The sequence below is a fragment of the Urocitellus parryii genome, chromosome 13 (assembly GCF_045843805.1).
Source record: "Urocitellus parryii isolate mUroPar1 chromosome 13, mUroPar1.hap1, whole genome shotgun sequence".
Classification (NCBI taxonomy): domain Eukaryota; kingdom Metazoa; phylum Chordata; class Mammalia; order Rodentia; family Sciuridae; genus Urocitellus; species Urocitellus parryii.
The window spans coordinates 12872196-12887850 of NC_135543.1; the positions used below are offsets into that span (position 1 = coordinate 12872196).

A 15655-nucleotide genomic window follows, 5' to 3' on the forward strand; every position below is an offset into this window, starting at 1 on the left:
AGATTCCCCTGGGTTCAATCCCCAGTATTGAAAAATATATATATATATAATGCCCTGTTTTGTTTTGTGACTTTTTCACTCAACATTGTATCAGGAATATCTTTCTTATAAGCTATTTCTTCAACATCATTTTTAAAGGTTGCAATGTGTTCTATCATATACTAATTGCTATAATTTAAGTTGCCAGACCAGGTGTGGAGCACACCTGTAATCCCAGGAGCTCGGGAGGCTGACAGGAGGGTCACAGGTTCAAAGCCAGCCTTAGCAAATTAGCAAGGCACTGTCTCAAAATAAAAAAAAATAAAAAGGGCTGGGGATGTGGTTCTGCAGTTAAATACCCCTGGGTTCAATCCCCAGTACAAAAAAATAAGATAAAAAGTCATTTTAAATTCCTATATGTGAACTGCTGAGTTGCCCATTGTTCTTTGGGTTCAGTTAATTTTCATCAAGAAACCTCACTCATTCTTTGTAATTCTTAGACTAAGGGTCATAGATCTTGTACCTTAGATAATTAGTATTCTGGGTTTTTTCTCCCTAGAACTAATTCTTGTTCCAAGTCATATTTTGCCTGGTCCTGATGTTTTATTGTTATTTGCAACTCCTTCTCTGTAATATATCTTAAATTCTTTGTGGAATAATGTGTGGAGCATGCATTTATAATTCATACATATATAAGTATATCATGGAAATTTGGAGATAGTTCTTGACTTCATTGTAGTCTTTTGTTCCTTCCCTGTTTATGCCTCCCTCTTAATTGATAATATACCTGCCTCTTATTTAATATAATATTAAGAGTAATAAAGTAAACATAACTTTAAATGTGAATGTCTTATTTTGCCATTTAAGTTGCAAATATTTCAGGTTATTATTCCTTCATTTTTGCATTATTTGATGGAAGTGAGTGGTCATTTGAATGTATTAAATTCTTTTTATTAGGAATGACAGTGATGGGGAAGGAGAATCTGATGATCCTGAAAAAAAGAAACTACAGAATCAACTTCAAGGTTGCTTTAGATTTTATTATTAAACTTACTGTCTTCTTGAAAAGACTCATGGTGAATTGTGCATTTGAATTGTTTTTTTTTCCTTTCCCTCTATATTTAAATGAGGTTAAACTGTCATTTATGAGGTATAAAGAATTGAATAACTGTCTTTAACATGTGATAACGGTGTTCCCAGTTATCACATGTTGGCTTTGTTTAAAGTGTTTTTTATATGGTTTGCCCTCAGTGGTTTGATATAGTTTTTTTTTTCCCCCCATGGAGTAAAAATATTGCTTGTTTTATATCTGCCTTTAAAAGGCTATCAATCAATTTATTCTTTTTCATTTGCCCCCTTGTAGAGAAGATAGTATTTATAATATTAGCACACTGCAAAATTTGAAGGCATTAAAATTTTGCTATTGTCTGAGAAAAAGAAAGAATTAGGAATTACAATTGGTTTTTATTGCCATTTCTTTGATTTGAAGATGGTTTATTTTGTGTTTCCTACTTGCTCTTCCTCATCTGCTTTTCATTGATCCTATTTACATGTATCTCTGTATATTTCTCTTTTAACTGTTTTACATGCCACACCTACATAAGCCCATTTCATTCCATTCTGTAGTGAAGTACAGTGGCATAATGGAAAGAGATTGGGTTCAGATCTGAATTCCACCTCAAACTTGATCACTTAAAAGCTCTCTAATTGTGGGAAAGTTTCTTAACCTCTGAGTCAGGGTCCCCATCTCTAAAATGGAAATTTATAATATTTTCTTTTCATGGAAGGAAAATAAATGACCGTAAATACATCATAATATTTTATATGACAAAATTCAGGGACTTGATAAATGGTAGCACTGTGTATGTAAAAAGGCATCTATTTAATTGTTGGCCTTCTAAACTGCTAAAATGTGATTGTTCTTTGATATGTTAGTTAATGTTTTTTTCAAATTTAATTTTAAGCCCAATTGTTGGTAGTATGTATTTGTTTGTTTGAATCTTTTGAAATAGAATAAATGACAGGGAATAACTTTCATGATGCCGGCTCAGCCTTGGTTATTGAATAGTGAATATACCTAGCTTAACCAGACTTTTAGCCTTGCTGCACTAATCTCCATTTGGCCCATGTTTCTGTCTTACACATTCCAGCAAGATGTGTTGGAGAACACTTAGGATAGTACCTTGAAAGCAGAACAGTTGATGAGGACAGCTTTATGGAGAGAGAATCCACTGTGCATCCCACTGCCTGAAGCTGTGCTGTGTACACTGCATGTTAGCATTTATTAGGTTGTCCAGTGTTCTGTGACATGTGACCTTATTTCAGTTGTAAAGCAAGACAGTTTTTTCTGTCTGCTTTATTGGTTTTGGTTTAGTTTCCCCTCTACTCCCTGGCCCCCTGCTCCTCACAAGAGAAAATCTAAAAAAGATGTAACCTTTGGCTGGGGCTGTAGCTCAGTGGTAGAGCGCCTGCCTCACACATGTGAGGCACTGGGTTTGATCCTCAGCACTACGAAAAAATAAATAAAGATATTGTGTCCATCTACAACTAAAAAAATACTTAAAAAGATGTAACCACTTTTTAATAGATATTTCTGTAAATTCTCTGACAGTTATAAGCATGAGAGATGTGAAAAAAAATACAAATGGTTAAAACATGTGAATGAGGAGATTTATTTGGAATGTCAGGATGAAATAAAATAAGAAAGGAGCCTCAGCCTTTCATTTATAATGTATAAAGTTTTTGCCACATTTTAATTTAATGATTTGGTAAGGGATTTTATAGTATAATATCCTTTTTCTAAATCATCTTTTTCCTGAAATAAATCTTGTATTTCTGCTTTAAATTATGACATTATGTGTAATATATGGTTGTCAGAATTAAAAACAGGCTTATGATTTTTGTTACCTAACTTTAGTGACTTTTGAGGTTGAATAATGTTTTGATGTATGCATAATATAATCAAAGATTGGATAAATTTATGTAATAAGGTATATTCAATTATTTATATTCTTCAATTAATCCCACCTCCCCTTTTTAGGTTTTTTTTTTTTTTTTTTTTTTAGTTGCAGATGGACACAATACCTTTATTTTGCTTATTTATTTTTATGTGGTACTGAGGATTGAATCCAGAGTCTCACACATGCAAGGCAAGCACTCTACCGCTGAGCTACAACCCCAGTCCCCCCCCTTTTTAGTTTTACAAACCATTAACTCTTGATATATATGTTTTCATCAGTAAACATTCTAAAGTCACCTTTAAATTTTGAGGACAAAGGTATTAATTAAATGTGAAAGTAAGTTTTTCGTATTTTTAAAATTGCACAAAATCTTAGTTAGCTAGATGATTCACATATATAAAGTAAATTTGCTTTTGTATAACATAAAATCTTATTATATGATGTAGGTATTTTCTTCTGTGGAATTACTAATCTTAGTGGAGCATGAAAGAAAAAGTGAAGCTTTATATGCAGAAGTGTTTATGATTTCATTTAATTTTAGTCTGACAAAGATTTTCATAATTAGGAAAGTTGCCAAATGGTCTTAGAATAATAGTTAATATTTTCTAACAAGCAGAAATGACTTATGAAACTAATTCCCTAACCAGTAAATTGTGTAAGTGATAGTGTTTTCTTATACTTAAAACAACTAAATGTCATCTTAGAACAGGCTGCTTAGTAAAAAGTGTAGAGTTGAGCAATTTCTATAAACTAGAAAATTGGAAAAGCTTTTGATGAAAGATAACTAGAAAATTTTGCCAGTAAACTGTATTAAAAGGTCTTCTTGGAGTCTTCCTGCAACAGTTGCTATGGCTTTTGAATATATTGCATTCAGCAAATAAAATTATTCAAGTAACTTTGTTAATTTACAAAAATTATAACTAGGTCTATTTAGAAGCCACATGTGAAATCTCAGAAAAGTACTGTGGATCTATTAAGATACACATTCTCTTTTCCATCATCCACTTCTGCTTCCATTCCATCCCTTTCTGTCCTCCTTTCCTTCTCCCTTCTGTTAGTCTTCAGTTAAAGTTATTAAGTGTATTTTTCTCTCTGTGGTTGAAGAGAACATTAGATCACTTCTCTTTTGGTTCATGAGAAATAGTAAATCAACCCCCATTGAACCAAGTACACTTGATGCTCCAGAAATAATGTAGTCAAATATTATAACCACTTTATGTGGTGTTTGGTGCTTTTCCAAACACTCTTAATATTCATTGTCACTTGATTCTTACACTAACCTAAGAATTTTAGGTTACACTAACCTAAGTTGGGCAGGTAGTATTATTTCAACAAATAAGGAAGCAGAAGTAGATAAGTGTCCTACCCTAGGTTATCTAGCCACTTACCCAGGTTTCTTACTCCTGCTGACTACTCCCAACAGTTACTACTTTTTCATTCCATTTTTAAAGAGTCATGACATTCTTTCATAGATGAAGGTTTTTTCCCATCTTTTAATTTAATGGTTTGCTGATAAATTTCATAGTATAATATTTTTTTGAATCTTTTTTCTTCTTTTTTCCTGAAATAATATTTTAAATCTTTTTCTTTTTAGTTTATGACATTGAGTATATGATTTTATAGTTTTTAGTACACAGAACTTTTTCAGACAGATATATAATGCATTTCTTTTAACATTATTTCATGCTATTTTCCAGCTTTGATAAGATTAATTTAAAGATGACATAATTTTGTAGGTGCCATTGTTATAGAGCGACCAAATGTGAACTGGAGTGATGTTGCTGGTCTTGAAGGAGCAAAAGAAGCACTTAAAGAGGCTGTGATATTGCCGATTAAATTTCCTCATCTTTTTACAGGTGAGATGACTTTTAATTAAATTTTATCTGGCGATTTTTTTTTAAAAGAAGGCATTAGTGACTAAGGTATAAAAAACATTGTGAATTCTTGTCACCATATCATGAATTTTTATCTTAAATTCTGATAGTTATACGGCAGTGATACATGTATACACAAAGATGTTTTATTTCTTATATGTAACTATGCTTAAGGAGAACAATCTATATATCAATCAATAGGGCAAAAGGCAAATTACTAACATTCAGTGGAATACAATTCACTAAAATATAGTGTATATCTGTTAATAAATTTAAATCTGTACTATAATTAATTGAAGGATGTCTACATCTATAAGATCAAAAAACAAGTTATAAAATGCATATAGTATGGTTCCTTGTTTATTAAATAAATGGGTATGCTAAGAAGTGGTTGACTTTATGTTTGCTAATGAGGTAAAATTATAGATGATTTTTACATTTTGTTTTGTCTTTCATCTGAATTTTTTGCAATAGTCATGCTTTAGTTTTTAAAGAGTATTTCCATTTCTTAAAAAGTGAAGAATTAACTTCACAGCTTCAGGTGAAGTACATATCCTCTAGGGACAAAGGGACAGTTCATTATCAGAGTGTTGCTTAGCCACCATCTGGAGAAAACTCAAGCTCTGGCTCAGGTAGTCAGTGTCCTGTCTGTGCTAACCTTGCCTTCAGATCATCCCTTTTGTGACTGATGACCTGTGTCTATGATATGGCTACACCCACAGTCCAACGTCTAGCAGAGGTGTTTCCTTTTGAAAACAAGCTGGTTTATATAGAAAGCAAATCTGTGATGTTGGCCTCAAACTGAACAGGTCCAGACAGTGAAGTCGCATAGAGCAGTGATGAAGAAAGCAAAGCACCTGTGGGCCTCGCGTTGTCCACCTAGCTTCGGGGTGCACCTTACAGCCTAACTTCAGGAACACGAGACACACAGTATAAGTTGGCAACATAGTGCTATAAAGGTACAAAATTGTGGTTGAAGTCATTTTCTGTTATGTTACTTTGCCAGTGTTGCCCAAACGTGAGTCATTTGTGTATCATCTTCATGAATTTTTCCATGTATGTGTATCATTATTATTTTAAAAATATTTTTTTTAAATTGCTCACTTTTTAGAACAAGCTTTTTATTAAAGTATGACATAAATACAGAGAGACATGAAGGAACCCGTAAGTGTTCAGCTTCTTTAATTATCACAAAGTTAGTATGCCTATGTACTCATTCCCAGCATGAGAAATGTTATATTGTCAGTAGCTCAGTGTTTGCCCTCTGCTTCTGTCCTCTCCAGAGGTCAGCAGTCTCTCTTGACTTTTAATAGTATAGACTACTTTGTCTGTATTTGAACTTTAAATCACCTTACTTACTTTTGCTGAGTGACATTAAAGACGTTTCTGTCTACTATAAATGAAAAAAAGTATCTAACACATTAAAAAGATAATTATATTTAAAAAGTATTTGTATACCACTGTGCAGTATTTCATCTGATATCAGTGGTATTTGTGCTCTGGTCAGGGAACACTTGACTAATTTTCGTATATTGAAAAGAGGAAACCTGGCATGGTGGCGCATGTCTATAACTCCAGCAACTCAGGAGTCTGAGGCAGGAAGATCACAAGTTTGAGACCAGCCTCCATAATTTAGTGAGACCCTGTCTCAAAATAAATAAAAAGGGCTGAGGATGTAGCTCAATGATAAAGCACCCCTGGGTTTATTCCCAGAACCACCAAAAAAAAAAAAAAAAAAAGGAAAATAGAATTCAAGTAAAAACTAAGTTTTTTATAACAAAGATAATAATATTTAGGGGGTTTTGTTTTTAATGCTGAGATTGAGCCCAGGGGTATCTTACTGCTGTGCTATATCCCTAGTCCTATTGGTTTTTTTTTTTTATTTAGAGAAAGGGTGTCACTAAGTTGTCAAGGCTGGTCTTGAACTTGTTATTCTTCCACCTCATCCTCCCAAATAATGTTTACATTTTGTTAGTGATCTACACATCATTCTGGTAGACACTGTGTGTCCATCCACGTTTGTATACCTAGTAGTATTTTAATGTGTATTTGATATTTTATTGCCAGCTATAACAGCTTGGTTTACTTTAGGCAGCATTGTAATTTCGTATTAGCAAAATTGAAGCACAAAGATTGATTTGTTCCCTTGTTACATTGTAACGAAACTAGGTTTAAAATTAGAGCTCCCATATCATTCTCCAACCACCAGTTATAATACCTATCTTACCTTCCCTATGGATTCAAAAATTCAGCAAAACTTTGAAATCATCTAAACTGTTAGGTTCATTACTCCAAAGGTCATACATATTTTTAAAAAATTCTTTCCAGCTGCCCTTCCTTTATGGATGCAGTTTCCTGCAATATCTAGGTGCTGAGCAGTGCACACAGCAGATAGTCAGAAAATGACCTCTAGCCGGACTCTCTTCCCCACTAGACTTGAAGCCTGCATAGGTAGAGATCCTTCTGTCTTGCACATGCTGATTTTCAGTACATATTGGTCAAATGAATGAGCAATCAAATGACATTCTTACTAGGTTTATATTAGTGTAAATACACTTTTGACAAAGTAGTCTCTAGAAAAAGCAAATGCATTTAGGACACACTTACGTCAGATTGATTTATTTTAAAATACCTTTTTATGCTTACAAGTTTAGAGTGAAAACCTTTTCACATCATCTTCAGTATAAGTATTGTCTATAGTAACTGAGTAACGGTCTTGGAATTCTCACATTATTTTTCTAATCAAATTTTAGGCAAAAGGACCCCTTGGAGAGGAATCCTATTATTTGGCCCACCTGGAACAGGAAAATCCTATTTAGCCAAAGCTGTAGCAACAGAAGCAAACAACTCAACATTTTTTTCAATATCTTCCTCTGACCTTGTTTCTAAGTGGCTAGGTGAAAGTGAAAAGTAAGTAGTAAATCAAGTTTTTTTAGTTTTTTCTTTGCCTCTTAGTTACTATATCAATCTGTAAAATTATATCATTAGTAGATATTCAGAGAAGCAACATAATGTAGTGGTCAGCTGGGCACGGTGGCACATGCCTGTAATCCCAGCCACTGGGGAGGCTGAGTCAGGAGGATTGCAAGTTCAGTGTCAGCCACAGCAAAAACGAGGCACTAAGCAACTCAGTGAGACCCCATCTCTAAATAAAATACAAAATAGGGTTGGGGATGTGGCTTAATGGTTGAATATCCCTGAGTTCGATCCCCAGTGCCCCCTCCAACAGAAAAAGAGTTAGTCTCATAATGCATCATTCCATAATTAAGAATTATCAGAAAAAGTGATTAGTAAAAATTGTAAAATGAATTATCTAGCTATTGCATTCTTGTAGCTTTGGTATATTGCTTTGCTTTAGTCTCATATTAGTTTTTTAGATTCTGAAAATTTTTGTTTTTAGACTAGTTAAGAACTTATTCCAGCTTGCCAGAGAGAACAAGCCTTCTATTATTTTCATTGATGAAATTGACTCTCTCTGCGGTTCAAGAAGTGAAAATGAAAGTGAAGCTGCACGAAGAATTAAGACTGAGTTCCTGGTTCAAATGCAAGGTAGTAATGCTGATTTTCAAAATAGCTTCTGTCTATTATATAACCATTATTAGAACAACAGTGGGCAATAAATTTAAGTAGAATTTCTTCTTTCTAACATTCTTTCATTATGCCATTTTTCATTCTGATTGTTTTCATATGCATACATAATTTTTAACCAGTTGTAATTATCTTATAGGACTCAATTAATTGAAATAGCAGATAATAATGTATACACTTATACCAGGAACAATATCAGTCAAGGAAATATTTTGGAAAGAATATAAATGCCTAAGTCTTTGTTCCATTTATGTGGTGCTGAGGATTGAACCCAGGGCCTCGCATGTGCTAGGCAAGTGCTCTACCACTGAGCCACAATCCCAGCCCTTGAGTTTTGTGCATGGTGAGAGATAGGGGTTTAATTTTATTTTGTTATATATGGATTTCCAGTTTTCCCAGCACCATTTGTTGAAGAGGCTATCTTTTCTCCAATGCATGTTTTTGGCATCTTTGTCTAATATAAGATAATTGTAATTTTGTGGGTTAGTCTCTCTATCTTCTATTCAGTACCATTGGTCTACCAGTCTGTTTTGGTGCCAATATCATGCTGTTTTTGTTACTATTACTCTATAGTATAGTATAAGATCTGGCAGAGACCCTGTATCTAATAGAAGAAAAAGTAGGCCCTAATCTCCATCATGTGGGATTAGGCCCAACTTCCTAATAAGACTCCTTTGGCATAAGAATTAAAATCAAGAATCAGTAAATGAGATGGACTCAAACTAAAAAGTTTCTTCTCAGCAGAAGAAACAATCTGGGGCTGGGGATGTGGCTCAAGTGGTAGTGTGCTCGCCTGGCATGCGTGCAGCCCGGGTTCGATTCTCAGCACCACATAGAAACAAAGATGTTGTGTCTGCCAAAAACTAAAAATAAATATTTTTAAAAAATTCTCATCCTCCCCCTCCCTCCCTCCCCCCCCTCTCTGTGTGTGTGTCTCTCTCTTTAAAAAAAAAAAAAGAAGAATCTGTGAGGTGAATAGAGAGCCTGTATCTTGGGAGCAAATCTTTACCCCTCACACATCAGATAGAGAACTAATCTCTAGGGTATATAAAGAACTCAAAAAGTTAAACACCAAAAAATGAATAACCCAACAATAAATGGGCCAAAGACCTGAACAGACACTTCTCAGAAGATGATATACAATCAGTCAACAAATATATGAAAAAATGTTCATCATCACTAGCGTTTAGAGAAATGCAAATCAAAACCACTCTAAGATTTCATGTCACTCCAGTTAGAATGGCAGCTATTATGAATATAGACAACAATAAGTATTGGCAAGGATATGGGGGAAAAGGTACACTCACACACTGCTGGAGGGACTGCAAATTGGTGCAACCAATATGGAAAGCAGTATGGAGATTTCTTGGAAAATTGGGAATGGAACCACCATTTGACCCAGATATCCCTCTCCTCAGTCTATACCCAAAGCACATAAAAACAGCAAACTACAGGGACACAGCCACATCAATGTTTATAGCAGCACAGTTCACAATAGCTAAACTGTGGAACCAACCTAGAGGCCCTTCAATAGAGGAATGGATAAAAAAAAATGTGGCATATATACACAATGGAATATTACTCAGCAATAAAAGAGAATAAAATCATGGCATTTGCAGGTAGGTGGATGGAGTTAGAGAAGATAATGCTAAGTGAAGTTAGCCAATCCCAAAAAACCAAAGGCCGAATGTTTTCCTTGATATAAGGAGGCTGATTCATAGTGGGATAGGGAGAGGGATCATGGGAGGAATAGATGAACTCTAGATAGGGCAGAGGGGTTGGAGGGGAAGGGAGGGGGCACGGGATTATAAATGATGATGGAATGTGATGATCATTATTATTCAAATTACATGATTGAAGACACGATTTGGTTTGAATATATTTTGTATACAACCAGAGATATGAAAAATTGTGCTGTATATGTGTAATAAGAATTTTAATGTGGGCTGGGGATGTGGCTCAAGCGGTAGCGCGCTCGCCTGGTATGTGTGCGGCCCGGGTTCGATCCTCAGCACCACATACCAACAAAGATGTTGTGTCCGCCGAGAACTAAACAATAAATATTTAAAAAAAAAAAAAAGAATTTTAATGCATTCGCTGTCATACATAAATTTTTAAAAAGTGGGAGAAATTAACAAAACAAAAAAGGAAAAGTATTCATCTGTAATCTAGGAGGTTTGATTTTTGGGAATATTTGCATTATATTATACTAATATGACATTTGATTGAGCATAGATGGTTTTTCAGAGAGACTCAAGATGTGGCACTTCAATGCTGAATCACTACATTTCTTAACAGAACATACAGACAGTTTTTTAAAAACACCATAATGACCCAATTAGTTAAAATATTACCTATTTTAATACAGGGGTTGGTGTGGACAATGATGGAATTTTGGTTCTGGGAGCTACAAATATACCCTGGGTTCTGGATTCTGCCATTCGACGAAGGTATGACATTCAGTGAAAATCCTTCATATAAAATCTTTATATAATGATTATTATACAAGTACAAATAACATAAGTAGATTTTTTAGTAAAAGAAAAATTAAGTCAGTAATTGTTAAGTTGAATATGAAAATTCAGTTATAGGGAAGGTAGGAAGACTTCACTTTTCACTGCTTCATAACTCCCTTGAATTTAATTGTGCATGGTAAAAAAAAAAAAGAGCACTTCAGTCCTTGCCACATTTATCCCATTCATGGTTTGATTTGCCAATATGCTAGATTACCAGTCAGTACCAAGAAAGGAAATATGTTAGGTACTTTTGAAAAATAGCCTGATTCCAAACCCATCTCTAAAAGTAACTTTTAAAAGTAACTTTTAAAATCTCATAGCCATGGAGAGTTACCTAAAGGAGAAAAGTCTACAAAGACCAATTAAGTTGTCCTTCATCACTTTCTCCCTATCTCCAAATACTGAAATTCTAAGTATGCAAAATGACTATTAATAAAAGCATAGTATTTGTTATTTATGATATAAGATTTTTGAATATACTCATTATAATAAAGCAGACATGTTATATAATGTTTATTCTGTAAGAGTTTGACTAATTTTACTATTTTAAATTTAGAAAATTGTTATCTCTGTTTTATTATGCATTAATTCTTTGATCAAGAGATCAAATAACAATTTTTTTAGAAATATTATTCTGTAGGATATATCTTTTTAGGTCATGAATTCCAGGCATATAATAAGCCTGGTGCAGTGGCACACACCTGTAATCCCAGCAGTTCCAGAGGCTGAGTCAGGAGGATTGCAAGTTAAACGCCAGCCTCAGAAACTTAGCCTGTCCCAAAAATAAAAAGTACTGGCAATATACTTCAGTGGTAAAGAGCCCCTGTGTTCAATCCCCAGTATACAAAATCAGTGAATTCCAGGCATGTAAACATTATGGCCAAAATTACCCAAAAATTGTATGAGAAAGATTCCAAACTGGTTTCCTAGCTATTTTACTTTTACTTTGTTTTTTTAAATGTGTCCTTTATTTAACCTAAATGCATGTTTAAGTCTGGCACATTGTTCCAGTTAGTATAACTGAGAATGTTAAATATCTGTTTCTTCTTGAAAAAACCCTAATTTTCAGTTAAAATTAGTATATGTTTTAATATCCTTGATATTATTTTTTTTAAGATTTGAGAAACGAATTTATATTCCTTTGCCGGAAGCCCATGCCCGAGCAGCAATGTTTAAACTACACTTGGGCACCACTCAAAATAGCCTTTCGGAAGCTGACTTCCGAGATCTTGGGAAGAAAACCGAAGGCTACTCAGGAGCAGATATAAGCGTCATTGTACGTGATGCACTTATGCAACCTGTTAGAAAAGTGCAGTCAGCTACGCATTTCAAAAAGGTAAATAACTTTTCATGTATTTTATAAGTGAAGTTTCAAGACCATCATTAGTTTGTCTTCAGAGGAGTTAGAGTTCAGTGTTGTATAATAATATAATAATTGGGTTTATAGAATAGACTTTTTTTGTTGTGTTGAAAATAAGTTCTCCAATAAAGTTTATTAATAACCATGGATAGGGCTGGGGATGTGGCTCAAGCGGTAGCGCGCTCGCCTGGCATGCATGTGGCCCAGGTTCGATCCTCAGCACCACATACAAACAAAGATGTTGTGTCCGCCGATAACTAAAAAATAAATATTAAAATTTAAAAAAAAATAACCATGGATAGTCCTAAAGTGACTTAAGATTTTCTAAGTAATAACTTGAAATTTCTCCATATAATTTAGACATAGGTGTACAAATTTATATAGTTGTAAGGCTGCTGCTGATGTAGCTAGAAAAACCTTGAGCAGAATTGGTACATTTATACCTGAAGAACAATAATACAAGCTCATGTCTATTAGATATTCCCATTGTCTGGCACTGCACTCTATTCTTATTATTTCATTTGGTCCTCACAAAAACAAAGAGGTGCACATAGCCATTCATCTGTTACTTGGATCTAACACAGTTTGTCTAATGTATTACAACCAAAATGGGGCAGAGGTGTGATCTGTTTCTAAGTATAAAGTGTACTGAAATCACAACCATTTTGCTGTCCTGCCATGCACTTTTCTACCTGCTTGAGGAAGTTGGAGCATAGATGGCTAAGAAAACAGTGTTGTAAAAAGACCTGGTCTTGAGATCCTGACTTAAGTAACAGTGGACTAGGTAACTCAGTCCAGCCATCTTGAGGCTTGAGGGTAGTAATATCTAGTGTTACTCATAGTAGTATATGTGACAGTTTATATATGTATGTGTGTGTGTGTGTGTGTGTGTATAAATAAACTATTAGAAAAGTAATCACACAGTATATAAGATCAATATACCATACTAAAGTTTTTCTTTTTAAAGTTAGAGCTTGAATTAAAATTTTAACTTAAAGCCAGGAATCATGGTTTACCTATTTAAGTCTCATTTATCTAAAATGGAGATAAACATTGAAGTGCTGTTGTGAGAATAAAATGAAATAATATTCATAAAACACTGTTTGTGCTACCTATTTATCTTCTTCAGCCATTTCTTTACCAAGAAATATAGTAAGCTCAGGATTAAGTTGATGCCACAGCCATTATATTTCTTTTAAATTCTCTTTGACATTTGGAAACAATAAATTTTTATCCAGAATTTATCACTCCATTTTATGTCTTAACTACCAGGGTCAGGACATATAACCATGAAGAAAGGTCCTTGTTGGTAGCATAAAAGTGAAGCACCCAGATTGGTTTTAACACTGGGGCTTTGGATCACCAACTACAGTAGATATCTCTGTGGCTCCATATTTTCCACTGGGTTCCCCCCACTTGGTTCTTTTTTTAACATTCGGATTCATTTTAACATTATTATAAAGGCATGGAATATAAATTGCTCTAATTCAGTCCCCAGTACTCCCCCTTTCCCTTGCCTCCCCCACCCTCCACTGCCTAGTTCTCTTTCCTTTGCTCTACTGATCTTTGTGCTATGTACTTAAAGGGTTGTTGGGGTTTTTTTTTTTTTATTGTTTGTGTATTTTTAGTTAGTGTCTTATGGACATACATGATGGTGAGATTCACTGTGGTATATTTATATATGTACATAAGAAAGTTAATTTAGATTCATTCCACTTACTTGGTCCCTGCCCGCCTGCAATCTAGTCCACTGATTTTTTTTTTAACTCCCCCAAACCTCTCCCCACCCCCCACCGCTACCTTATTTTAAACTAGTTTCTACGTGGCAGAGAAAACATTCAACCTTTGACTTTTTGGGTCTGGCTTATTTTACTTAGCATGACAGTCTCCAGTTCTATTTATTTACCAACAAATTCCATAATTTCATTATTCTTTATAGCTGAGTAATATTCCAATATGTATATGTACCACATTTTCTTTATCTAATCATCTGTTGAAGGGCATCTAGGTTAGTTCCATAGCTTGGCTATTATAAATTTTGCTGCTATAAACATTAATGTGGCTGTATCCCTGAAGTATGCTGACTTTAGATCTTTTGGATATATATATCAAGGAGTAGGACAGCTGGGTCATATGGTGGTTCCAGTCCTACTTTTTTGAGGAATCTTCCACAAGCTTTCCAGAGTGGTTGCACTAATTTGCAGTCCCACCAACAATATATGAGTATACTTTTTCCCCCACATCCTCACTAACACTTGTTATTATTTGTATTCTTGATAATTGCTAGTCAGACTGAAGTGAGATCAGTGTAGTTTTGATTTGCATTTACCTAACTGCTACTGATGCTAAAGATTTTTTCATATATTTCTTGGCCATCATTTTCTCTGTTTTTAAGGCTAACTATTTCAATTAGCAAGAATTGGTTTGCCCTTTTATTAATTTACTTAATCATATGTCTAAAGTGTAAATCTGGGCTCAGAGTTAGAAGAAGGTACAGCAGCTGAAAAGGAAAAATACTTCTGACTTCATGCAGCTGAAATTTGGAAAAGGAAAGATAGACAGTCGAATATACATAAGTAAACTGAGAATGCGTATTTCTCCGCACCTGCACCAATCCTAAAATAATACTTAAAAGTTGATCATGATAAGACATACATGAAAGCAACCCCAATTTGATGCAAATCTATTGCTATCTGAATAGTTTCATGTGACTCTATGTCACAATGGTTCATTTTCTGGATATTGTTAAAATTTTATTTTAACAAGTTATGTATCAGAAATTGTTAGCATTTGATTTTGTACTTATATTTGGAAAAGGTTTTGTTAAAAGAGACAAAAGATTCAGTAATTTCAGACTGAAGAAGTCAAGAAAAAAATTTAAATCAGCCAAAATCTGTCCTAAAGTAAAAATTTTAATGCAACATAAAAAAATATTAATACACTTTTAGTTTTCCTGTTAGTGACCTAAGTCTTGATTTTTATTTAATTTGTTCAAGTAAATGTTTCAATTGGTGGTTTCTTACAGGTTCGTGGACCTTCCCAAGCTGATCCTAACAGCATTGTAGATGATCTGCTGACACCGTGCTCTCCAGGCGATCCCGGTGCCATTGAAATGACATGGATGGATGTCCCTGGAGATAAACTTCTGGAACCAGTTGTTTCCATGGTTTGAAATTTTATTTGTTCTTAAGAAATATTTTAAAACATTATATTGTATAAAATTTGCTAGAAATGTTAGTATGTTTAAGCTCGTTTACTTAATACTATTATAAAAATTATAAAGATAATTTACGTTTTTTGGTTTTGTTTTTTTGGTACTGGATATTGAACTCAGAGGCACTTAACCACTGAGCCACATCCCCAGCCCTTTTTTAAAAA

General features: G+C 34.1%; 1 protein-coding gene across 1 annotated transcript in view; it reads left to right on the forward strand.

Moving 5' to 3' along the window:
• Positions 1-15655, forward strand: part of Vps4b (vacuolar protein sorting 4 homolog B) — a 34872-nt gene that overhangs the window by 15492 nt on the left and 3725 nt on the right. Inside the window, exons 4-10 of the mRNA XM_026404636.2 lie at positions 937-1004; positions 4676-4795; positions 7567-7723; positions 8214-8362; positions 10770-10851; positions 12034-12253; positions 15303-15443. Coding sequence (XP_026260421.1) covers positions 937-1004; positions 4676-4795; positions 7567-7723; positions 8214-8362; positions 10770-10851; positions 12034-12253; positions 15303-15443 — 937 coding nt within the window. The remainder of the gene's footprint in view (positions 1-936; positions 1005-4675; positions 4796-7566; positions 7724-8213; positions 8363-10769; positions 10852-12033; positions 12254-15302; positions 15444-15655) is intronic.